Source organism: Haliotis rubra, unplaced genomic scaffold, assembly GCF_003918875.1.
Source record: "Haliotis rubra isolate DU_JTF1 unplaced genomic scaffold, ASM391887v1 Scf261, whole genome shotgun sequence".
In the NCBI taxonomy this organism is placed as follows: domain Eukaryota; kingdom Metazoa; phylum Mollusca; class Gastropoda; order Lepetellida; family Haliotidae; genus Haliotis; species Haliotis rubra.
This window is the reverse complement of record NW_025766681.1, coordinates 584,103-611,005: the sequence shown is the minus strand read 5'-3', so window position 1 is coordinate 611,005 and position 26,903 is coordinate 584,103. Positions and strand designations below refer to the sequence as shown.

Sequence of the window (26,903 nt, the reverse complement as noted above, 5' to 3'; positions counted from 1 at the left end):
GGTTGTCCTTCAATGATTCGTGGGAACATTCACTTTTGTTTTATGCCTCACAGGTTCAAGTTAAGATATTGGGTTCGACAGTCTACAGAAATATACACCAAGGGTTGATTATTTACAGCGAATTGCATTCTTACATAACTAGAACTAAAATACTTCTGCACGCGCTTAATTGTACGTACGTGTATGTGACCGGTGTCCGTACTTCTGTTCTATGGATGTGTATGTGACCGGTGTCCGTACTTCTGTTCTATGGATTTGTTCGTGACCAATGCTAATATGCATATTATTGCCAAACGGTTTAACCCAGAAGCAATAAGATAGAAACTGAATTGTAATACCAAGATTGTTTGCCTGCATTTTTCATGAATAGAACTCGAATGAGCGATAATTGAATTAACAATTATTTCAGGTCCTGTCCAAAACATCCAGATTCCCAGATAACAATAAGTACAGACCGACCTTTGTCTCACTGTGTATGAGTCACACAGACATACATGTACCATCAATATGTGAAGACCACAGTGCGTTGTAGAAGGGCAGTGTGCAGGCGAGTGGCAAGTCAGTTTTTTCGCACCCAAAAGGTTGCAAAGCTTTGTATTTAGAGAGTATTGAGTGCTTGTACAACCCTTTCAGCAACAATCATGTGTAAGGCTTTTATATAATGGTAGCTACCCCTATGGTGTACCAAGCACTGGCCATGTGCAATGGTTGGTTTTCGGTAAGGTGTTTATTTATGATGGATTCGAAACACGACTTGTGCTCTATTTGTGGGACAACAGTCTTAGTTTATTAGACGGTCTGCTACCAAAACACTTTAATCTTTGTTTTCACAAAATCTACTTTTTCCAGAAGGTCATTGCCGGCTGGCCATTGAGCCATGTTCGACGCCGACGCATTGGTATCGAACTTCTTGTGGAGATTTGTCTGAGGGCAGTCGTTCGCGTACCACCACCCTGCCCCACCGCTTACAGCACATCCCGAGGGGTCGGGGTGGTCCCACGTGGCGAACCTCTGACCATTGATGTGCTTGTCCCCTTCGCCGTACCCAAACCCATTCCCCGAGGCTTTAGAGACATGCTTATGGTTACCAGTGTAGGTTAGAGTGTACCCACTGGCTTCATCGCCAATCTTGAAATAAGTGTAGTAGTGTTGTCCGTTTAGTGCACCAGTTCCACGCACGGTCATATCGAAATCTGCTCTTCGTTGGTTTGAGATGAAGTGAAGAGCTTCAAGTCCGAGCCATCTGTTGCATGGCGTGATCCATCCAGTCTTGTATTCAGCCCATGTCTTGTTGTAGTCGTTCTGGCAGTCAGATCGTCGTTCTTCGACCACCGTCCACCCTGTGTGGCCAAGATAACATTCTACCTCGTACTCCCTCGGAGCATTCAGTGGCCGGATACTGATAATTCGAAAGTCGGATGATCCCCCTCGCATTCCACCTTCGTAGGCCTCGGAACAGTCTGAAAAATTGAAATACAACAGGTGACATTGTTCAACCTATTAAATTAAACTTGATGTTCAGCTGAACAAAAGTGAGATGACACTTGGGACTTTGTGAACTTGAAGGTCTTGCTGAGTGACTCACCCCTGTATCGCCTCTCACAGTAGGGTCCCGTGAAGTCATCATAACAGTCACATCTGGACACGGCGTCGTTGTATGTTCCTCCGTGTTGGCACACATTCACCTGAAACGAAATCAGTAAATGATTTCAAAGACGCCACATGAAACATTCTATTGGAACTTGCAAGCTATTTCTCTTGAAATTACTCTTCATGGAACATGTAGTTCGCCAAGCAGAGTGGTAGTCCCTACAAGTGTCAGGATTTGCATCTTATAGGTTCACTGTACCTAAGGTGATGCTGGTAACGCACGCGTTACCAGCATCCCAACATGGCGGCAGGTAAGATCGCTTGATTTTAAAAATGCTTCTTCTTCAACACATAGGCATTAATAAGCAAATTCAGTGCATTGAATGTATTTCCACCATCAAAGTTTATCAGTGTGCTAAATAATGTTGATTGTATACACGTGGAAGGCTGTTAATTCGAGGGGAATAATCGCCAAGCGATCTTACCTGCCGCCATCGAGGTTGGCATCATTAATTCCTGTTGATTATGACTCGTGGTTTTTCAACGCTATACCCAGGTCGTTGTTTTTCACCAAACTGATATATAAAACCTGTATGATTTTGGAATACCTTCTGATGTTCACTTTAGATAACCAGGTGAACAAACGATAGCATTATTTTCAGGAACACTCATTAACGTGTTTTAAATGAATTATGAAGGGTCGAGAGAATCATCTATAATATCAGCCAATCCTTGACCCTTGTGATATAATGAATACATTTGGGTCTGGTATGTTGATAACATCTACGCTATCCTCTCCTGTCTTTTTACTTTACGGTCTTTTATCTTGACATTCATCTGATCTTACCTTAGCTTAACCTGATTTACTTTACTTTCACCTGTGGTTTGACTTTACTGTCACCGTTGTTCTCACCTTAGTAGGGCGTTAGGGTAACCTAGTGGTTAAAGCGTTTGCTCTTCTCGCAGAAGACCCGCGTTCGATTCCCAACAGGGGTACAATGTGCGAAGCCAATTTCTGGTGTCTGCCGCCGTGATATTGCTGGAATATTGCCGAAAAGGCCGTAAAATCCAACTTACACACTCTAACTATGCTTTTACACGCATTCTCATTCTCACCTGTATGTTCTTTTATTCTCATGTGTTCTCCGATTACTTTCACTTTATTATCTATATGGTGAAACATAACCAGTGACATATATAGAGAATACTACACCAGGTCTCATTACATACGAATGATACGAAACGAGTGTCCTTCCTATGGTGTCTGACCGAGCGAAAGGTCAGATACCATAGGAAGGACACTCGTTTCGTATCATTCGTATGTAATGAGGCCGAGTGTGGTATTTTATTTATTACCCGCCTCTTACATGCATTAAATTGACAAAATAGCGTATTTTTGTTATTCTTATAGGCCCGGTTGTTCAATACTCGGTTATCTTAACCGCCGGTTAACTCCTAACGGCCTGTTAAATCCTTAACCGGCCGTTAGGTAACCGAACGTTAAATATGCGTTGTTCAAAACATGGTTAGTCATGCCGTTAGCTAACGTTGCCGTCAAAGTTTAATAGTGTGGTTAACGTCACTGGTTAGCTTCCATATATCCCACAATTCCGTTTTCTGTTTACTTCCGGATTACCAAAATGGAATCGCGAAATGTCGCCTGCACCCCAAGGAAAAAGAAAAGTCGAAATTTCTCTGCTGACGATGAGAAAGTAATCAAGTCAATGGTTGAGACCAACTCTATAGTTTATCATAGGCATGCGAATGTCGTAGCGCTACGAACGCTTGTATTGCAACACAAGGTTCTAGACGTTTGCATATATATTTCAAAGACATATGATCCCAGCTCTGTGTGGGACTTACTTCAATTCCGACAACAGAAAAGACATTTTCATGAGACACTATAGCACAGCTACAGATAAAATATGATGAATCCATAAAAATACATGTAATATTAATAGTAGAAGCATGTTTTCAGTGGATAGAATATTTACAAATATTACACACAGGAGTTACCCTTATACGGCTACAGTCTTAATGAATCTTTGAATTCCCACAAGACCTATCGCTCACTTTTCACTCCTTAAATTGTCATGACTGTATGGCCAAGTCATTAAGATGCTATCAATATCATTTATTAATTATTTGCCAAGTCTGTCAAAAATTGTAATGTATGAACACACATTGCCAAATCTTTTAACATCAAACAATACAGATGTTGTGAAATTAATACCATTAGCTTTTATCTGAAATAGGCATTCAATGCCAATAGAAACTTAATATGTTACTAGCACCACGTGCAAGTAATCAAACTGTAATTGTACTATAGGCCTCAGGGCCAACACTGCTGAATAAAATCGATCGATTATTCGACCTTACTGTTGACAGGAATCTCATGAATAAAACTGTGCAATATCGTCATTATCTGAACGCCTTCACAGACGCATATTCCGGAAAGATGTCTTGAAAAACATGAAGCTGCGTCTAATTTATAGATGAACATAATTTCCTCGATACTCATTAATCAGATGAACCTTCAATTCACAAGTGACTGCAGAAAATGCATAATTCTTTTTAATGACTTCAAGGTCGGAAAACATGTATCACATTTCATAAGTGTATTATAGAACGCTGCAACGGTTCGGCAGAGAAATACTATTGTGCCATTGTATTCCTTATATAAAATTCATCAGTGTATAACAATAGCATTCAGATATTGTTATAAAATAAGTTTAAAATTCCAAACATTATCGTGTAAAATGACAAGAGATAGCGTTGTGTTCGCTGTGACAAAAGGTTTCGATATTCAAATATAACATTTAATCAAAGTGACTACGAAGTAGGCCTGCATATCACTCACAACAGAAATAGATACATAACAATGTTTTGTATATTTTCCTACACATCAGTTGCGAGAGCAATGTTTATGCTAATAAAGTTTTCGTCAATTTATATAGCATTTTTAAAAGATGATTTGCTTCAATTAAAAAATTCGAAGAATGATAAAGAAATTAGGCCTATTGCTGAAATGATTAGTAAAAATATATTTTAAATCCATCTATGGGAAGGGATGCCAGACGGACATATCAAACCAAAATCGGATAATTACTCGGAATATTGACTTTCAAAAATAGCATATTAATTATCAATGATATCAGTTTTTCATAAAATCACTACTAATTCTGAAACGTTGCCGATAAACCTGGAATCGTGTTCAGATGTTTTCAGAAATACACTCACACGAACGCCCAAGTGCACTTTGCGCCCTATTGGATAGTGTTTACAAAATCACGTTTCGCGAAGGCCGGTATTGAGACGCCAATTACATCACTTATATTTCATATTAAGCGGCGACAAATGCATCACTGAATTCTAAGGCTGGGACGGGTACTCGGGTACTCGAATCCGGGTCGGGTACAGCTGGAATCGAGTCCTATTTCTAGGAATCGAGTACCCGTAAAGGGAGAGAGTTTTGTAATGACAATGGCAGACAATAGCTTGTCTTTTTCGTTTTTGACGTAACAAGCATTTACATCATTGAGTGAGTGAGTGAGTGAGTGAGTGAGTTTAGTTTTACGCCGCACTCAGCAATATTCCAGCTATATGGCGGCGGTCTGTAAATAATCAAGTCTGGACGAGACAATCCAGTGATCAACATCATGAGCATCGATGTGTGCAATTCTGATACGATGACATGTGTCAACCAAGGCAGCGAGTCTGACCACCCGATCCCGATTACGACAAGCATGGGTTACTGAAGATCAATATTCTAACCCGGAAATTCACGGGTTTTTACATCATTGGAATTGTCCGATTAATGGAGCATAGTTTTAATGACCGTAATTTATCTGTGCATGTGCAGTGAGTAGTTAAGTTACAGTAGCAGCAGGAAGGAAACGTTCGTTGTTATAACGAGGAGTGTAAGTAATGGTGTTACTCTCTATATTGGTTAAATAGACGTAAATTAAATAGCTTGAGATCAGTTTTAATGTCTTATTACCACTTTTTCAAGATTTCTATAATACTCTCTGTTAAATCGTGATTGAATATTCAGAGGTTGACCCGAATGTATTTCTTACATTTCCGGGTACTCGATTCCGATTCGGGTAAGTACATGTGGGTACTCGATTCCATTTTTTCCTACTCGTCTCAGCCCTACTGAATTCCTCATACATTTTAGAATCTAATTACAACTGGTCTTTGTCACCAATACCAAGTGTCTAGATAAACTGAAACGAAAGATATTGGGGGTGGAAACAAATACGAAAGACAACACTTGTTTGAAATGTAAACAAAGAAAATTTTCAGACACCCATTTGCATGGAAAGAGCATAGTAGCAAGAAATAGGAAATTAAAAATAGATACAATACAGGAATGTGATGTGTGTATACGAAACTGTCAAGTTTCTGTGCAGCGTAACGCCATGACTGACGCAAAATCACGCAGAACGACAACGGTAATAATCGGCATTTCTGGCCGCTTCTTCTCTTTCTTAAAATGAAAACGATAAAAACATGTAACAATACACAGATAGTCAGAATCATTCTGATTACTTACATGTCATATTTATGTACAAACGATCCCTGCATCAAGGGAAGGGTCCTCGCAAAACCAATGTCAGCCGTCATTTTAAAAAAACCCTCAACGGTAGTGATGTCATACGTCAACATTGTTGTACATATTTGGCAATTTCTCTGAGGTGAAGGTCGGTAGAATAAGAGTATACACAATCACCATATCCCGCCGATTACACTTTCAGTATCATAATGTAATCGTTCGGATATTCTTTCATGAAACTAATTTAATTATCTACATTAAGTCTTGTTCAATATCATATCATACGTGGGTATAGGGTGTACGTGTTTGATTCTTTGAAAGTGTTTGTTTGAATAATATTTACAGAAGAAACTCACACATTTAGTGTAGTAAAACATATATAAACCTTTACACAAGTGTTAAAAGATGAAACTTAGGCATCATGTTCTTGTACAACATGTATTTTAGTTCCTATGAAGTGCATAGTTACAGTTTCGTATGTAACTCTTCGTCAGAATAATTCCAATATCGAAGTCCAGTCCACGATACACCCTATCCTTTCTTTGCTGAACTGGCATCATGAAAGCAGTGTTAGCCATGAACACCATTTGCAAGTTAACCACACTGTTAAAAAGTTAGCGGCGGTCCTTAAGTGTGTTAACTTTACGTCACGTTAACAACCTGTTTAAAGTTAACAGAGTTTTGAACAACAAGATAACCCTCTGTTATTAGTTAACGGTCGGTTAAATGTACTTAACGGCTGGTTAAAAGATAACCGAGTTTTGAACAACCGGGCCATGGTTTCAAACCGAAACTGGTTTCATAAAGAGGTTGCGGAAGAATATTGTTCTGTAGTACACATTTTACATGACGTCACACTTTAATGACGTCACTACGCCTTGCTCGTCTGCCTCATTGGTAACCGACGTCACGATGCATGTCAGTTGTCATCGCCTCGTACAGCCTCCTACATTAAACTACTCCGTAGCACCCCGTTTCGTAGTTTGCAGTTGCTTCAATCGGCTAACATCACTGGTCGAAACTTTGCGTTTATGTTTTTCGACGCATATAATGTCTCAGTTCGGCTCACAATTAAACAGCGATACGGCAACGTTCGCAATGTTTACATTCCCACAATGCATATAAGTTGTAGAATGAATGAATTCACGTGTTTGTTATGAATGAAAAGTAGTTCCGTCACAACGTCACCTAACTGAGGGGTCATCGGTTTTCCAGTCAAATTGTTAGAATCACAGGTCAAGTCGTTACGACACAGGTCAACGCGATACGGCACTCTTGTGACGTACGACATTAGTATGCAACTTCCCATACGTTGACCACGTGGGTAATAAATATCATATGTGCACATGTCACTTTTGCTTAGCAGCCATTGTTTCTCTATTTCGTCGTCTGTGCCATCACTTAAATAATTGAACGTGACGTCAATGAACAGGACAGTCACACTTGCTTGCCGTATTTTACTGCAAAAATGTACATTAATAAAATGGATAATAAAGAAATTATTACACTCGCAATTGTGCCACACGACTTATACGAAACTCGTGCAAAAGTGTGTGTTGCACTCGCTCTCGCTCGGGCAATACAAAATTTCACACTCGTTTCGTATAAGTCGTATGACACACTTGCTCGTGTAATAATCTCCATTTATTTGCACCTGTCATTCTCACTTTACCTACATCTGAATTTCGACATTATCTGTGTCCTCGCTTGACCTATGCCATCACGTAATTTCGCACTTTACTGTCACCCGTCTTTCATAGGCTGAAGGGATGGTGTAAATCCAGCTAGGGCCCATGCAGGTAGCAAAAGTAATGTAAGTCCCCATGGTTCCTAGTATGGTGATCTACCTTCAGTTGTTGGCAATCTATAGCCGGTGTTTTATATGTATTGTTATTCTTCTTTATTTAAAATCTTTTAGTTTGACATGCTAGTTTTATGTTCATATATGTGATATTCTAGTATTTTTACTGTCCATCGTCGACAGGTTTTACTCTCCAAAATGTTTTCATTTTTCATTGTATAAATTGTTTTCGTCACGATATGGCTGAGATATTGCCGATGTGACGTTAAATATTAACTCACTCACTCTTTCGATTCATATGAACAAACAGATTTCAGTTTTACCTTCACATATTTTCACTTTATGCTCACATCTGTTCTCACTTTTATTTTACCTGATTTTTATCTTTACTTTCACCTGTTAACTTCACTTTAACTTTAACGGTGTCCTCACTTTTGTTTGCTCGCTTTACCTTCACCTGTATTACCACTTCACATAAGCGTGACTCATTTCTCACCTTACTTGAACCCTTGTTCTTATCACTGTTGTTTCACATGTACATATATAGATATGTTTCCTAGTCTTTCATTCACCTGATTAGGGCTCTCACGAGTCCAAAATTTGGGACTCGCGTACTCGAAGTGTCAGACCCGACTCGGACCCGAGTGATTAATGTTCATGAGCTGGGCCGGTGATACCTTATTGATTTAAACATATTTTTATTCATGAAGATGAATTGGGATTGGTGAACAAGCATCACTGCTTATATTAACACCTCTCCCATGCAACATATAATACAACATGAAAATGGAGGATTTGACGTCATCGATACTGACCATTGCATAAACATAATATTTTTAGAATGTATAAATATATACAGATTACATGAAATACAACAATTCTCTAAGTAGTCATAAGTTAGAGAGTTACAGTTGTGTGTGTCTCACAAGCCATTGTAGAACTATAAATCCATCATGAGAAGGTTGTTGAGTAAATTTAATTATTTTCCTGAGAAAATTTTAAGCGTTGCGTCTTGGTTATATAATCGTGGACGGATTCAACTATTTTCAGGTTTACACATGGAGTAAGTTCTTTGTTTCCCTTAAGAATGGTATCCAGGTTATAACCGGTAGTGTAAAAATACATATTATGTCTTATCCGAGTATAGTTACGGCAAGTGAGGAAATAGTGTAGCGCGTTTTCACTCTGATGTCCAAAAGAACAACAAGGGCTGTCTATTAAATGTCTGTTATACTTATCGGCGTTTAGGTCGCTACATCCGAGCCTGAGGCGGCAGTGAACGATTTGGCAAAAACGAGTGCCATAATTAAGGTCAAAGTTTGTTATGACTTGTGCCGCGAACGGCACCACATATAGTTCTCAGAGCATCAAGATGTAAATTTTCTAATGTACGCGATTGCTCAGAAGGGTTCATTCTCACTTATCCACCACCCTTTAGTTTTGACAAGGGATTAGATGGGATTAGTTGACACGGGTTAGTGATTACACTGCTCACTCTGAAATTTGGTCCTGGTGGGTGACACTAATTAGCTGATTTGCCCTGTTACAGTGAACAGTGTTCGTGAACTTTAATTAAATTGTGTCGATTATGCTATTTGTGTTTTTTTAATTCAGTGAACACTTTTCACTATTACACGATTATAAAATGGTACATGAGGTTCTTTAAGGTCAGTCACGATGGCTAACCAACAGGTTAATGTCCAGTTTATTCCTAATGGTAGAGGTGGTCAGTACTTAGTGTTCCAAAATTACAAGTTTGTAGTTAAAAGAATAGAATCGCTGTAGATTCTTTCTTGGCCAATCTTAAGGACCTTGTCCGAAAAGATTCCAAACCAATTCCATCTCTTTATCAGGAGGAGTTATCAGGTAAATATTAACATAAATACTTGGCAACTTTTTAATTACTATTAAATACTAAAATACTACAACAGTTTTCTTTGAATTTAACATTGTGTTTCTCTGTTCTAGGTCTGAGAGTGATGAATCCTGACATCATTGCAGAAGTGCCCATCTTTGACAGTGTACGTCCTGCTCTATACCGCTCCCGAGCCAAAGACATCCCCCATCTGCCAGCAACTAGATCAGCAATAGATCTTCCCGATGCATATACTAAGACGCATGCCAATGACAACTTCCTGCTGTTTTCTCACGGCGACCATGACAAGATCCTGACCTTCGCGACTGACGAGAACCTGCGACTTCTCTCCGAAGCAGATGTGTACTACTGTGACGGAACATTTGACAAGTGCCCTGGTGTGTTCACCCAGCTTTACACCATTCATGCATTTGTGCAAAATAAGATGTGCCCTTTGGTGTATGGTCTGCTCCCCAGATAAAAAAGCAGTCGACATATGAACGTTTCTTTGAAAATGTGAAGAATGTAGCGGCCTCTAAGAACATTGTATTGGATCCAGTGAGTGTGTTCACTGATTTTGAGTCAGCTGCTCAAAACGCCACCAAGATGACTTTTCAAAATGCCATATTAAAGGGTTGCTACTTTCACTTTAGCCAGAGTGTTTGGAGAAAAGTTCAGAAGCTTGGAATGGTAACTGAATATAAGGACAACCCGGACATAGGTCGTCTTGTAAGACGAGCGATTGCTTTGCCCCTGGTACCAGTGGACTGTGTGAGTGATGTGTGGTGGCAGGCCCTGGAAGATGCACCTCCTGGGGTGGAACAGTTTACAGACTATATGACATCGTACTGGGTGGAGGGTGACCATGGCAGGACCATGTGGAACCACTTCGCCACCGAAGGCCCCCGCACTACTAATCATGTTGAGGGCTGGCACAGGAAGCTTTCCTGTTTAGAAAACCATCCCAATATCTTCAAGATTATTGAATTCTGTAAAAAAAAGAACAATCTTACGTAGAGGCATCATGTATGCAATTAAGAGGAGGTGCCAAACCTCCTCGCAAGAAAAGTTAAATATGTCAATTTAACAAACAGATTATGTAACATCAAACAGCAATTCTTGGCTGGCCATATGGATGTATATGCATATTGGGATGCAGTATCCCATTTAACAGGCTATTGAGGATTGTCATAGATATTGAATGTATTGTTAATTTTGATATTGTATGTATTGTTGAAATAAAAAAAAATGTAGAAAGACTTACTTTTTTACTACTACATTCAAGGGGGGATCTTATTTCACAGGGAACAAAATTTCAGGGACATCTATTGTCTTGAGGATTATTCCGCTTCAGTGACTTGTCCACCTAGAACAATAGGTGGTGGATAAACGAGAAGACCCCCTCAGAAGTACAGTTATCCCAAATATGCGAACAATAGTCAAATATTGGCAAGATATAGGATTTATACATAATATCCAACGTTTTACGTGATAATCGGTATTTAAAACTCCTCAGACAACTGATCATAGGGCGAACTTTACGTACAATATCATTAGTGTGATCATTCCACGTACAATCGCTTTGGAGTGTTAATCCTAAATGTTTATGACTTTTGACTTCTTTTATGATTGTTCCGTCCATGAATAGGTTCGGTTTTAGAGACGGTTTCGTTTTACGTGAGAACTGAGTAGTTTCGGTTTTATTTGGATGAAATGTAACCTGCCACTTACGGGCCCATTGTGAAATTCTATCTAGGTCTTTGTTAAGACAGGTAGCAGCAACTGATGGATCGTCTATGATAACATATAATGAGGTGTCATCCGCAAAGAGACGAATGTTACTGTCAACATCACATACAATATCATTAATGTATATAAGAAAAAGAAGTGGTCCAAGGACAGAGCCCTGCATGAGGTATTCCAGCTAGTACAGTTTTCTTGTCAGATTTAGAGCCGTTAATTGCGACCCGTTGTACTCTATTTTCTAAATAACTTTCAAACCATTGTAATAGTTCGCCTTGGATACCATGGTTTTCAGTTTATTAATAATTCCTCTATGCCAGACCTTATCAAAGGCTTTACTTATGTCGCAGAAGACTGCTCTAACATCTTTTCCTTCGTCAAGAGCTTTGGCTATATAGTTGTACAAAAAGGTTAATATATTTGTTGTGGAGTCTCCTGGCATGAATCCTGATTGTAAATTTGTCATTAAGTCGTTATCTCTCAGGCAAATTGAATACATATTTAAATACACATTTCTCAAAGACTTTCGATAAACAAGATGTGAGTGCGACAGGGCGGTAGTTAGAACGGTCATGTACGCTATCTTTCTTGTGAATAGGTATTACCGATGCTTCTTTCCATGAACTGGGAAAAATTGACAGGCTAAGGGACAAATTGAATAATTTCGTAAGTATGGATGTTAGACGTGATACCTTATTACGCCTGTAAATTCTGTAATATGATTGGATGTGTCTGGGAAAAGAAACCAATCAATCTACTTCTCTTTTCTTTTGGTTTTAAGTTTGACTGCGCTTTCAAGATTATCTAATATTAATATGTCGTTGCAGTTATGATATATTAGCAACTTTTAAACATTCACCTGGACGATAAGTCACATAATCAATTAACCTTAATCACGGTTAAAATGCGGCAAAACACGTTCCAAAGCTGGAAGATACATAGATAAAGCATTCATTGATTGGTGCTGCATTAGATACTAGTATCTTGTAAAGATGGATCGACTATGGAACTTAAAGAATATGTAAAACAGGATTGATGTTTATTTGAGACTTCTTATAGTGAAAACGGTTTGGTTTCAAACTAAAGACTAACCATTTATTGAGTAACACTACGCTGTATTTCTTCTTCCGAAACTCTGCTGAACGGAGATCACGTCAATGGTATTCATTGTGATTAAAATTTTCACTATTAAAGATATAGGTCTCCAAGTGTGAATGTTATTTTGAATGCGTATGTATGTGTTGATTGTTGAATATGTAACACTGAAATACGCTGGATAAGAACGACTGAATATCTAAATTTATGTAGAAAACAAGTTGTTCAAATAGGTATAGTGGGCAGGGACAGTGATACAGCCGTGAGTGGCTACGCTTATCCACGCGTCCGTAGTTAGGGCAACGGCAGGTACTGTTTTGGGTACTGATATTTTGTTCTCCTTGCAAACTTCATACGACTTTATGAGGTAGTTGTGAATTGTCGCAGTACATGGGACCTGGTAATTTGGGTTCAATGGTTCACAGAAAGCCCTGAAACCCTCCCCTTTAACAAGACTTAATGGTCGCTTATCCTTAACGCGCATAAGCATTGCTTTTTGCGTAATACCTTCATACCATTTCCTGTCAACAGGCTTGCGACTTTTGCTATCAAATTACCAAACTGCCACAACGTTGCTTGTTGAGCTGGTTTTCTGTCTACAGTGCTTATTGTGGGTGCTTACAGGACAAATGCTTGCGTAACTAAGGGAAACGCCACAAAGACGGCATTTCGTATTTTGGCCACTAAATCAAGATAAAAATGCGTCCAGACATTGGATGTTTTCTCACGATCATCCATCTTGATTGCATGAGATGTTTAGAGGTATCTCCCCTACGAGTCCTCGAGTCCATTCAATTGGACTCGAGTCCTGCTTTACCCGACTTGGCCCCGAGTACCCGACTACTCGTGAGAGCCCTACACCTGATGAAAGAGTAAGAATGTACTCCGAAACATCATGTCCCTAAAAATAAAGAAGCTGACATCCTTAAATTCTCGCCTTTAATTCAGCATGGTTGATAAAATCGCACATTAGGACATTCCTTCGGCCGATCTGCCTAGAAGTTTGAGGGAAGGAACTCATTAAGGTACTCACCGGCTCTAGAAAGACACACCCAGGGGCCGTCTGCAGATCGGAACACGACCCGTTTGATGTCTCAGGTAGTTTGTGACACACTTGTCTGCTCTGGGGATCATCACAGAGGTTGACGGACATGCAGCTGGAATCTCCAAGACAGTTTGCCAAACACTGACCTTGAGATTCTACTACATCAGAGTTGACAGGAGTCACCGGAAGAATGACACCTTCGGAACATCCGGACATTGCTGTGAAAAGTTTCTCACGGAACTCACTTGAACAGGAAAAATCAACAAATAATACCAAAATAACAGGCACATAGAGTCCAGCTTGAAATCTGATCTGTGCAAATGATTCCATCATTACTGACACAACCTTTTTCCTTTCAACGTTTGACGTCTTCCTTCACTACTGCGTGTGCAGTCTGGGTGATCATGAACAAGAGTTAGGAATCTGTGACAGAGATACTATTAATAACATCCAGCTAGTCACAAATATTGCTCCCACACAGGACGGACACTCGTATTTATATTGATCCAACGTTGTGGCAGATATCATACCAGACACCTATGCAACATTCATACACTGATCAATCAAATAAACAATGGATCAGAAATGGGCCCAGTCTATGGCGGTTACGTGGTTGTCTATATACTATAGCAGAGACATCATATTACCAAGACTTCAAAGAATATCACGCGACTCCTCTTCAGAAGTTATTTTATCAGAGTTACAACATTCAAAGCTTCAGTGACGCTTTCAGAAAGTCCAAGAGCAGACATGGTGCAGTGATTTCCAAATTTGACGTATCAGTGATATCATTCGATGAGTTCCGATGAAAATTCACCCAACATGCTTTTTCCGTAAAATCCGATAGAGATCCATCATTGATTGGGTTAATCGGACTGGTAGCAGCCTGATGTCTGTCTGCCATATTCATTGGCATTGTTCGACTGATCCGATTGGGGTCGAATTGTAATTCGAGGGTGACCTAACACTACTCTGACACTTCCAACACTCTCCTGACACCGATCCGACAAATCGGTTACTATTCATAGGAAAATCGGACACTGACCCAATACTGGTCGGACTTGTCGCCAAAATCGGCAGTCGAGTATAAAAGCGGCCTGCACCTCCTGACGGTACTAGTCATGGCTCAGCTTCCTCGGAAGGCTGCAGCCCTGGGCTTTGTTTTCATGCTGCAGCAACAAACTATAGACCAAGATGCAATGACCCTTGAGGTCCTGAGAAGAAGGCACAGAAGACCACGTCGTTATTGGGTTCGACCATGGCTGCAAGCTGATAGAAGGCTGTAATATGGGCACTACACCAGAGTCATGAATGAACTGAGGATGGAGGATACAACGGCATTCTTCAATTTCTTGAGAGTTACGCTAGAATGTTTTGATGAACTACTCCAGAGACTGGCACCAAGCCCTTGAACCTGGTCTCAAGTTAGCCTGCACCCTAGAGAACCTAGCATCGGTATCCAACACTATCATACAGGATTCCCCCCACCTGAACCAAGGACAACCAGAACATGCTATACTTCATGATTGGGGATGACGCCTTTGCTTTGCGCACCCACTTGATGAAGCCCTACTGGAGAAAGAACTTTACTCGTACTGAGCGGATATATAACCATCACATAAGTAGAGCCCGAAAATGTTTCCGAATTGAAGACTTTGCTTTAAAGTTTGGAACTCGAGAAAAAGCGTCTGCAGCGGCATCCGCCATTTTGGTGTTTTTATCCTTACAACGAGTGCCGGTACCAATCTATTCATTTATTTATATGGTTTAAAAGTCACGCAAATGCAATAATATGACCAATAAACATTCTCAAAACTATTAATGTATAATAATATAAAGGAAATACAAATGTTATTAGTAGTTTTGACTACATCACGAAAATTACCGATCGTATCGGGTGAACCTGTTCACCGCAATATATCGCATTGTGAAGTTCGAATTGCAATATACCAGTATTATCGCCCACCCCTACTGATCATAGACTGTTTTGTTGCTTGAGATTGTTGAGGCGTGCTGAGAGCTACTTTGCCTTCTGTCCTCGGACATTTCTGTTCTTTCTTGGACCCATCTTCAGGATCTCGGTGGTGTAGTGTCTGATGAAAATCTGTGGAGTGAGTGTCGGATGACCCTCCTTTTGTAGTCCGCTGGCCTTCAGATGTCATCTCTGGCTTCACCATATGTGTCGGATGGCATTTGAGTTAATGTGCGATTACACTCCGATGTCACAACGGAAAGCAATCGGACAGTGCTAAATATACCCTCCAATGAGAATCGAATTGGTGATGGGCGACTATCAGGCGCGTCTGGCAGAGCGCAGGCTGCAATCAGATGAACGTCGGATGACTCTTCATCATCAGACACCTATCAGATTGCCGTGAGACGTCGATTAGACACGTCCGATAGCTGCACAACACGAATCTAGCACACATTAAACTGACTCGACATTCATCCAACACTGGCTCGATTTGCGACTAGAAATAGCGTCCTCTGGTGGACATCGGATAACGCTGAAAACTGACTTGATAGTCAACAAACACAAATCGGATTCATTGGACTGTGATATGATACTTTTACGTCCATGACCAAATATCTAGCAAATTCAGCGCCTGAGAGAATCAGTAAAACATAAAATAGAAATTTGGTTCAGGTCTGATCTCAAACAGGTTGCTTGACAAAAACAAACATTAGTTTATTATTGACAGCCTTTCAGTTATCAAATTAATCAGGAGATTGGTATTGCACAAGATATAATGGGAGGCGGAGGACTTTATTCAAACGTCATTTTTCCCTCGGACATTTCACGTGTCGTTTGTTTTCCTATACAACGTTATGTGTGGGTTTCCAATGTTCAATAGATATTAATTCTTACCGTTCACAATATAACATTAAATCAAGTATCAAATCTTCCCTAAAGAACTTCCTTAATGCCAGTCTTGGCAAACCCATATTTCCAAAAGTATGTCCAATGTTTGGATTATATTTAAAACTTAAAAGGAAAGGTTATAAATGTAGTGTTAACTTTCTTAAAGCAGGTGACACACGACGGACAGAACCTTCTGATACAGCAAACAACCTGGCTATCGTATGAACCATTACTTAACCTTATCAATAGCTGAACATTCTTTCTTATCAAATCAAACACCCCTTTGCAGTAACAAGCAGGCATACAGGGCATTGCAGGAGACGTCCAAATAATTACACGCTTACGGACAGGTGCACGTTTAGTTTAAAGCAATACTGACTGACTGACTGAGTTTGGTTTTACGCCGCTTTTAGCAATCTTCCAGCAATATCACGGCGGGGGACACCAGAAATGGGCTTCACTCATTGTACCCATGTGGGGATTCGAACCCGGGTCTTCGGCCAGACGAACCAACGCTTTAACCACTAGGCTACCCCACCGCCCCTTTAATGCAATAAGAGACGACGGGCAACCAACCTTCAACGACAACACTACACTACAGACAAACACCTGTGTTTTCTTTTTCAATTCCAAACACTGGTAACTGTACTCGATATTCCAAATCCGGAGGTGATTCAAAGGCCAAACGTATAGTCATGGTGTGACTACTTGCACATTGTCTGTTGTGGGCGAAGACACATACAACTGGAGATTGCATCAGTAATGTATTCAATACACCCTTCGCAAAGGTGATCACCCGTGTTTTTATAAAGAGTATTGGGGTAGCCTAGTGGTTGAAGCGTTCGCTCGTCACGCCAAAGACCCGGGTTCGATTCCCCACATGTGTACAATGTCCATTGCTGGTGTCCCCCGCCGTGATATTGCTGGAATATTGCTAAAAGCTGCGTAAGACCAAACTCACTCACTTACAAACAAGTTGCACTTGCAGAACCATGGAAAACATGATCAATAATCAGTTATGCATACTATCGAATGGCAAATGTTATTATGTCTAAATAGTGAAGGTTTAACATACACAGTAAACAGAAGTTATTAAATAGCCAGTCATCGAAGGACTGTAAAATTACTAGACTATCACAGATGGTATTTAAAACTAGTATGTAAATCTGAAGCTATTTTATTTATAAAGACAATACAAAAAACAAAACAAAACAACATGAACAGGCTATACGTAGATAGGGACCATACTAGGGACCATGGGGGCTTACAGTGCCTTTGCTACCTGCATGGACCCAAGCTGGACGTACACCATCCCTTCAGCTGCTGGCGATGGTGGGAAAATGTAGCGATAATTTATAACACCAAATATTCTACGATTAAAAAGCATGGTTGTGCTAAATTGATTTTTAAAATTTGGGGACTTACGTATCCTCAGGATTTTACGATAACGTTACCCCCCTTTGAGGATACAACCACTAACAATCGCAGTTGCTAGTTTATACTAGCATTTATTAAATAACATTTATCTATGTACAAAACATATTGTTCAAAATATATCGAATAATTCTATTTCTTTTAAATAAACAATTATTAAATAATAATTTACACTATAAAAATAGATCCTTTATTTTTTTTACATCCCCTGTGAGTGAAAAATCAATACAGTCAAACATGACATGCTTGACTGTGATTCTTTCATTACATGGGATAGAAAACAGAGGATACTGACCTTTTAACAGTTATTCATGAGTATATGTAGTATGGTGAATACGACATCTGACCATTTAACCATATGACCTCTTCAAATCTGGACTGACAGCCCAGGTAGGTGTAACCGATATAGGGTTTTATTGCACGTAATGTATTTATACATACTTGGGTGTCCCACTTCTGCATCAGATCACAGATGTACGATCTGATGATAGCTTTGTAATAAGAGTTATGTCAAAATAACATTCATAAATGGATATATTCTCAAAAAGCAAATTTCATTTATTTTTGCAGAAAATTGAAACCACAATTGATGGTGGAGCTCTTAAAAGTAATACAGAAATGTTACATTCTGTTCATCATCAGGCCTCAGAACGTCATCAGTTAACAGTTTATATGTGGAGGATGATAAAACGAGTCTTCATCACCATAGATCCGTAGATCCATAGATTTATTCAGGATATGGATGCACACATATGATAAATTTACAGAAACAAAAAGGAGTAAAAAGTTATTTTTTCATGAAAATGCTAGAAGGCAGACATCTGTCAAAGGTTTTAACCCAGAAGCATTAAGATAGAAATTGAATTGTAATACCAAGATTGTTCCCTTTCATTTATCATCACAATAACTTGAATGGGCAATTATTTCATGTCCTGTCCAAATAGCATCACGATTCCCAGATACCAATAAGCAGCTGCATCAAGGCACAGACCGACCTCCAGCTTTCGAAGTCCACATGAAGTTAGACATACACGTACTAACAATATGTATAGGCCACAATGAATTGTGAAAGGGGAGTGTACCAATGGCCATATGCAATGGTTGGTGTGGTAAGGTACATGTACCTATTTATGAAGGATTCGAAACATGACTAGTGCTCTATTTAAGAGACACCACACAGCTTTAGTTTCTTAGACGGTCTGCTACCAAAAAACCTTAATCTTTGTTTTCACAAAATCTACTTTTTCCAGAAGGTCCAAGTCATCTATCCATTGTGCCACGTTCGAAGCTGACGCACTGGTATCGAACTTCTTGTGGAGATTTGTAAGGGGGCAGTCAGTCCCGTACCACCACCCTGCCCCACCACTTACAGCACATCCCGAGGGGTCGGGGTGGTCCCAAGTGGCGAACCTCTGACCATTGATGTGCTTGCTTGCTAATTCGTACTCAAACCCGTTTCCCGAGGCTTTAGAGACATGCTTATGGTTACCAGTGTAGGATAGAGTGTACCCACTTGCTTCATCGCCAATCTTGAAATTAGTGTAGTAGTGTTGTCCGTTTAATGAACCAGTTCCACGTACGGTCATATCGAATTTGGCTGTGCGTTGGTTTGAGATGTAGTGCAGAGCTTCAAGTCCGAGCCATCTGTTGCATGGCGTGATCCATCCAGTCTTGTATTCAGCCCATGTCTTGTTGTAATCATTCTGACAGTCAGATCGTCGTTCTTCGACCACCGTCCACCCTGTGTGGTCAAGATAACATTCCACCTCGTACTCCATCGGAGCGTTCAGTGGCCGGATACTGATGATTCGAAAGTTGGATGATCCCCCTCTCATTCCACCTCCGTAGGCTTCTGAACAGTCTGAAAAATCGAAATTACAATGGGTGACATTGTTCAGCTTGTTGAACTAAACTTGATGCTGAGCTAAACTAAAGTGATGTATACTAAGGTTAGCTAAAGTGACAAGAACAAATCTGACCTCAGATGAAGAGAGATCAGATCTTCTGGGATGATCTCTGCTAGACTCCAGCACTGACAGGAATCGGGAATGGTTAGTGAAACATAAAACACATGTGCATTGATAGCCGGGACATCTTGTGTTACCTGATTGTTTTAGGTCAGCTCTTTAGGCCACTCATTTGTTCGGACACCGCATTCACTTGTTTAGAATTGTGCATGGGTGATTGTTATTTTGGAAATTGGGAGATCTTACATTTAGCAATATTCCAGCAATATCACGGCGGGGGACACCAGAAATGTAGGACAAAAATAACTATATCGCCCCGACACAGGACAGAAACGCTGAGACGCCTGAGTCTATTCTTAGTTTCGTGAGATGACAGTTGAAACTTTGTGAACTTGCGGACCTTGCTGAATGACTCACCCCTGTATCGCCTCTCACAGTAGGGTCCCGTGAAGTCATCATAACAGTCACACCTGGACACGACGTCGTTGTACGTTCCTCCGTGTTGGCACACATTCACCTGGAACGAAATCAGTAAGTGATTTCAAAGACGCCACATGACATATTCTAATGGAACTTGCATGCTATTTCTCTTGAAATTTCTCTTGATGGAACATGTAATTCGCCAAGCAGAGTGGTAGTCCTTACAAGTGTCAGGATTTGCAGCTAGTAGGTTGGTATCTTGAATTCGTGTTCATTATGACTCGTGTTTTTTCAACGCTATACCCAGGTCGTTGTTTTTCACCAAACTGATATATGAGACCTGCATGATTTTAGAATTTCCTCTGATGTTCACTTTAGATAACCAGGTGAACAAACGATAGCATTATTTTCAGGAACACTCATTAACGTGTTTTAAATGAATTATGAAGGCTCGAGAGAATCATCTATGATATCTGCTAATCCTTGACCCTTGTGATACAATGAAAACATTTGGGTCTGGTATGTTGATAACATCTATGCTATCCTCTCCTGTCTTTTTACTTTACGGTCTTTTATCTTGACATTCATCTGATCTTTCCTTAGCTTAACCTGATTTACTTTACTTTCACCTGTGGTTTTACTTTACTGTCACCGTTGTTCTCACTCTAGAAGGGCGTTAGGGTAAACTAGTGGTTAAAGCGTTCGCCCGTCTTGCAGAAGACCCGTGTTCGATTCCCCACAGGGGTACAATGTGTGAAGCCAATTTCAGGTGTCCTCCGCTTCGATATTGCTGGAATATTGCCGAAAAGGTCGTAAAACCCAACTTACACACTCTAACTATGCTTTTACACGAATTCTCATTCTCACCTGTATGGTAATTTATTCTGCGGTGTTCTACCATTACTTTCATACATATTCGTACTTCATTTGCACTTGTCATTCTCTAGTATGGTGATCTACCTTCAGTTGTTGGCGATCAATAGCCCATTTTTACATTGTATTGTCTAAAATAGTTTTCTACTTTTAAAGATATATGCTAGCTAGTTTTAACTCTTTTTGTGATACTCTATCTGCTTGTATTTATTGTGTATGTACAACGTTAACCTGTTCTCGTTCACGTTCTCGTCACTATATGGCTGAAATATTGCCCAGGTGACGTTAAATTTTAACTCACTCACTCAATCACTCACCGGTCATTCTCACTTTACCTTCATCTGGTTTTCCACTTTACCTGTGTCTTTGCTCGACGTCCACCATCACTTATTTTTACACTTTACTGTCACGTGTCTTTTCATTCATATGAACAAACAGATTTCAGTTTTACCTTCACATATTTTCACTTTATGCTCACATCTGTTCTCACTTTTATTTTACTTGATTTTTATCTTACTTTCACCTGTTAACTTCACTTTAACTTTAACGGTGTCCTCACTTTTGTTTGCTCGCTTTACCCTCACATTAGCCCGACTGATTTCTCACTTCACTTGAACCCTTGTTCTTATCACTGCTGTTGTTTCACATGTACACATATATAGATATGTTTCCTAGTCTTTCATTCACCTGATGAAGTAGTTAGAATAAATTCCGAAGCGTCGTGTCTCTCAATACAAAAAAGGTGACATCCATAAATTCTCGCCTTTAATTCAGCATTGTTGAAAATATCGCACATGAGGGCATTCCTTCGGCCAGTCTGCCGAGAAGAGTAAAAAGGAAGAGCTCATCAAGCTACTCACCGGCTCCAGAAAGATACACCCACCGGCTGCCTCCAGATCGGAACACGACCCGTTTGATGTCTCAGGTAGTTTGTGACACACCTGTTCGCTCTGGGGGTCATCACAGAGGTTGACGGACATGCAGCTGGAATCTCCAAGACAGCTTGCCAAACATTGACCTTGAGATTCCACAACATCAGAGTTGACAGGAGTCACCGGAAGAATGACACCTTCGGAACATCCGGGCATTGATGTAAAAAGTTCCCAACGGAAGTCACTAGAACAGGAAAAGCCAACAAGCAACACCAAAATACAAACAACATGCACGTGTGGCCCAGCTTGAAATCTGATCTGTGTACATGAGTCCATTATTACTGACACAAACATTATCCTTTCAAGGTTTAGATACTGCTCCCTCATCTGACACTGTAACACAGAGATACTTTGATATTAGTACTGTCAAACTCGTCACAAATACTGCTCCCAAACAAAGAACTGACACTCCTAATATCCTGGCTATGTTATATTGTGGTGTATTGTGTCCAGCTTTTCAACTACGTTTTGTCCCTACGCAGATTTACTCGATAATGGGCCATTATTAGTACTTAATCGAAGTTATTGAACGTAAACGTCAAGACGAATGTGAGAATGGAAAATGTTCTTTGATTGTGACAGATAACATACCTATACATCCATTCATACACTGTTCAATAATCAAAGCCCATTTCCATGTTATCACCCCCAATCACCGAACCAACCAATTTATTGAAGAAATAAATTGATCAGAAATGTGAACAATCAGTGTCTTTGATACTTTAGCCGTTCTCTCTAATTTAATCGTGAGTTCATATTAGTGCTCGAACATAATATTGGATTTTTTCCCGCTTGCCCAGGTGTCCAATCGAAGTTGCAACATTCAAGGCCTCAGTAAAGATTTCAAAACATTTTATGGTATTACTTGTATTACTGCACTTTTGATCTTTAGAGTATTTTAAAGAGGGATTATAATTAATTAATTTTATCAATAGACAAATTTGACTTTGAAATATATAAAATGGTGAACAACATACGTGTTCGCTGTCAATATGGCTGGAGTGCGGACAGTCGAATATCTGATATCACAGATAGGGAACCCTCAAATTCTTCTTGATGAGTATGCAAGCAGAAGTTTATCAGTGAACTGCGTAAGCGAGCTAGAGAAGAACCAACGCAGATGCAGACCATGTAAACGGAGCAGCTGGCAGTAGAGGATGAAGAGAACCAACACGTTCTTCCATCTTTCCCTAGCGTCAGCAATTCATTCTACAGACATCGTCGGAAGACAATACCAGAATTACCTACTACCCTCCGAGACAAGTGATGGACGTCGTTTCCTTCGTCTTCTTTCTCATACCATCTATACATATGAAACTTAATTAAGCAAGAATTAAACCATTCATTTCTGCTGCCGGCATTGAGCTGGAAAATATATCTCTTTCCCGTCTTCTTTCTTCTCCTCCTTGGCAGCTGGTGAGGCCTGAAGTTGACCTAACTCTGACAAAGTTTAAGAAATCTGAAACTAATGAATTACAGTATAAACAAGAATATAATACATACAAATCCTTATTTACAGATGGGTGGTGGCGCGGTGGCATGTGCCACTGTCATTGGATCCCGAACAATATCTTCTCGACTACCAAATAACAGCTCTATTTTCACAGCAGAAGCTAACGCCTTATTAACAGCTCTTAAATATATTAATAAACACCGTAAATATAAACAATATATAGTCTTTTCCGATTCTCATTCGTGTCTTCAGGCTTTTAAAAATCTTTCTTGTAAACATCCACTTTTATTAGAAATTATTGAATTGTATAATGAGCTTGCTACTGGCCAATGCGACATCGTCTTTTGTTGGTTACCCAGCCACGTTGGCATTTCTGGTAACACAATGGCCGATCTTGCTGCCAAGGCAGCACTCAGCAAGTCTGTGACACCACTTTTTCTTCCTTACTCTGATTACAAATCTTGCATTAGAACTTACATCGGTGATCTGATGCAGAAGAAGTCGGATACCCAAGTAGGTATCAATAAATTACATGAAATAAAACCTTATATTGGTTACACTCACTTGGGTTGTCAGTCCAGATTTGAGGAGGTCATTATGCGACGTTGTCGTATTGGCAACACAAGATATACTCATGCATACCTATTGAAAGGTGAGGATCCTCCGTTTTGTATCCCTTGTGATGTGAGAACCACGGTCAAGCATGTCCTGCTTGACTGTGTTGAATTCTCCATCATAAGGGATAAATATTTCAATATCAAAACAGTAAAGGACCTTCTTAATAAAGTTAATTATCGTTTAATCATTGATTTTTTAAAAGAGATAGATTTGTTAACTGAATTTTGATATATGTTTTGTAAATAGATTCCGTTTTTATAATTGGTAGTTCAGATTATCAACTTCGATTGTTAGTGGCTGTACCCTCAAAGGGGGTTGAAGTAGCGAAAAATTATTGTCCTCCTGAGGGTACGTAAGTCCCAAAAACCTTCAAAGTGAAATTTTCTCGTACCAAGTTTTTAAACGTAGTATTTTTGTTCTTTTAAATGTCGGCTAAATTATCCTACAATCGCCAGCGGCTGAAGGGATGGTGTACATCCAGCTAGGTTCCATGCAGGTAGCAAAAGTAATGTAAGTCCCCATGGTTCCTAGATTAGTGATCTAGCTTCAGTTGTTGGCGATCTATAGCCCGTGTTTTATATTGTATTGTCTTCTTTAATTGGAATGTTTTAGCTTTGTTCGCTAGTTTTATATTATATCTGTGATTATCTAGTATTTTTACTGTCCATCGTCGACAGGTTTTAATCTTCAAAATATTTTCACTTTTTATTGTATAAATTGTTTTCGTCACGATATGGCTGAGATATTGCCGATGTGACGTTAAATATTAACTCACTCGCTAATCCAATGCGACATCGTCTTCTGTTGGTTACCCAGCATTGGCATTTCTGGTAACACAATGGCTGATCTTGCTGCTAAGGCAGCACTCAACAAATCTGTGACACCACTTCTTATTCCATACTCTGATTACAAAGCTAGCATTAGAACCTACATCCGTGATCTGATGCAGAAGAAGTGGGACACCCAAGTAGGTATCGATAAATTACATGAAATAAAACCCTATATTGGTTACACCTACTTGGGTTGTCAGTCCAGATTTGACGAGGTCATCATACGACGATGTCGTATTGGCCACACAAGATATACTCATGAATACCTATTGAATGTGAGGATCCTCCGTTTTGTATCCCTTGTGATGAAAGAATCACTGTCAAGCATGTCCTGCTTGACTGTGTTGAATATTCCATCACAAGGGATATCTATTTCAAATCACGAACCATTTCAATGTCAAATATGTTCTCGTCACGATATGGCTGAAATATTGCCGATGTGACGTTAAATATGAACTCACTCACTCAAAAATAGTTTTCACACTTCTTATTCTATGTGTGGTCATTACAAACTGCCAAATTGGGTATTTGTTTGATAAAGACACGTATAAACCAGAACAGTTGTTACATTCACTGTGAAAATGGTCACATAACAAGAATGAACTTTTACAAATTAGTCTAAGTGGTTTGTATCAGTTACCAAAGTAACCAGCAGGTTGGTATTGCACAATAAAAGACAACACTGTGTGATTTACCTATACGCACCTACTTCACTCTTGTTAGAAAGTATTGATAAATCGAAAACGTATCTACGTCCTGGTGCTAATAAAGCGGCCGGAAGTAAAGGATCTATAACGATTTTCTATTTTTGAGCAGGAAGTGAGAAATAGATATTCGTCCATGTTATGAGTCACAGAATTTCCTCTTGCAGGAAGGAATTTCGTTCCTTGTGTTAAAGAACTGAATTTTGTAACCTTTTACAGTACTACCCCAAACGACATACATATACGAAGGAGTATTTCCATTCCCTGGACAATATGACGGGTACAGTGTATGTGTGTGTGCGTGTGCGTGCGTGTGTGCGTGCGTGCGTGTGCCCTATAAGTCGGCTGACTGACCATGCCAAGTCCTGGGTTTTTGACTCTGACATTTCACATGTCGTTGGCTTGTGTGTTTTCATTTATGTTATGTGTGCATTTCCCCCAAAATAAGATATCAAATCCTGCAGCACGAATCATCCTAAATGCCAGTCTTGGCAAAATTATATTTTCAAAATGATGTCCAGTGTTTTGGAACTTTTCCTGTTAATCATATTCCAACTGAGGCAGGCGACACATTGGTGACAGAAACTTGTGACACAGCAAACACCCATTGAAAACCTAATCTTTAGCTAAACATCATACCAATCGACACGTATGCTTTCATCTATCTGTAACGAATTATGAATACGGGGTACTCATGAAAAGCAACCTCCCCATGGTTATAGCTGAGGAACTCCTATTGCTCTACCCCCGTGTTCACTCATTTGGCCAATCTGCCGTGGGTAGTGTCCATGCCACTTGGACCCCCGCTTCACCTAGACAGGTGGTAAAATGGGCCCGGTTGTATCAATCGACACGCCAAGCCCCCAGCTCCTTCTCTGTCATGTTGTACAAATCGATGAAAAATGTCAATCTCTGCACACCGAACACTTAACACCAGCATCGTGAACAACCACGACCGACAGTTTGCTGGTACAACGGAAATTAATATTGCATAGAAGATGAACGACCAAGGTGTAACATGTGTTAAACCCTACAAAACAACACCTATCTGTTTCCTTTTTCAATTTCAAAAGGGCGAAAATCAATAAACCTAAATGTCGATACTGATATTCCAAATCCTAA

General features: G+C 39.8%; 1 protein-coding gene and 1 long non-coding RNA gene across 2 annotated transcripts; one reads left to right on the top strand and one right to left on the bottom strand.

The window, feature by feature from the left end:
* LOC124280170 lies at window positions 1-14,481 on the bottom strand. Its single transcript, XM_046716067.1, has 3 exons — window positions 13,676-14,481; window positions 1,586-1,685; window positions 1-1,460 (listed from the first exon to the last, which is right to left on the bottom strand). The coding sequence occupies exons 1-3, from the start codon at window positions 14,018-14,020 to the stop codon at window positions 802-804; spliced, it is 1,104 nt and encodes a 367-aa protein (XP_046572023.1). The 5' UTR covers window positions 14,021-14,481; the 3' UTR covers window positions 1-801.
* On the top strand, window positions 7,270-26,576 carry LOC124280171. Its single transcript, XR_006899597.1, has 3 exons — window positions 7,270-7,488; window positions 18,301-18,308; window positions 26,565-26,576. It is a non-coding gene; the product is annotated as an uncharacterized LOC124280171 (long non-coding RNA).
* Window positions 26,577-26,903: the final 327 nt, after the last annotated feature.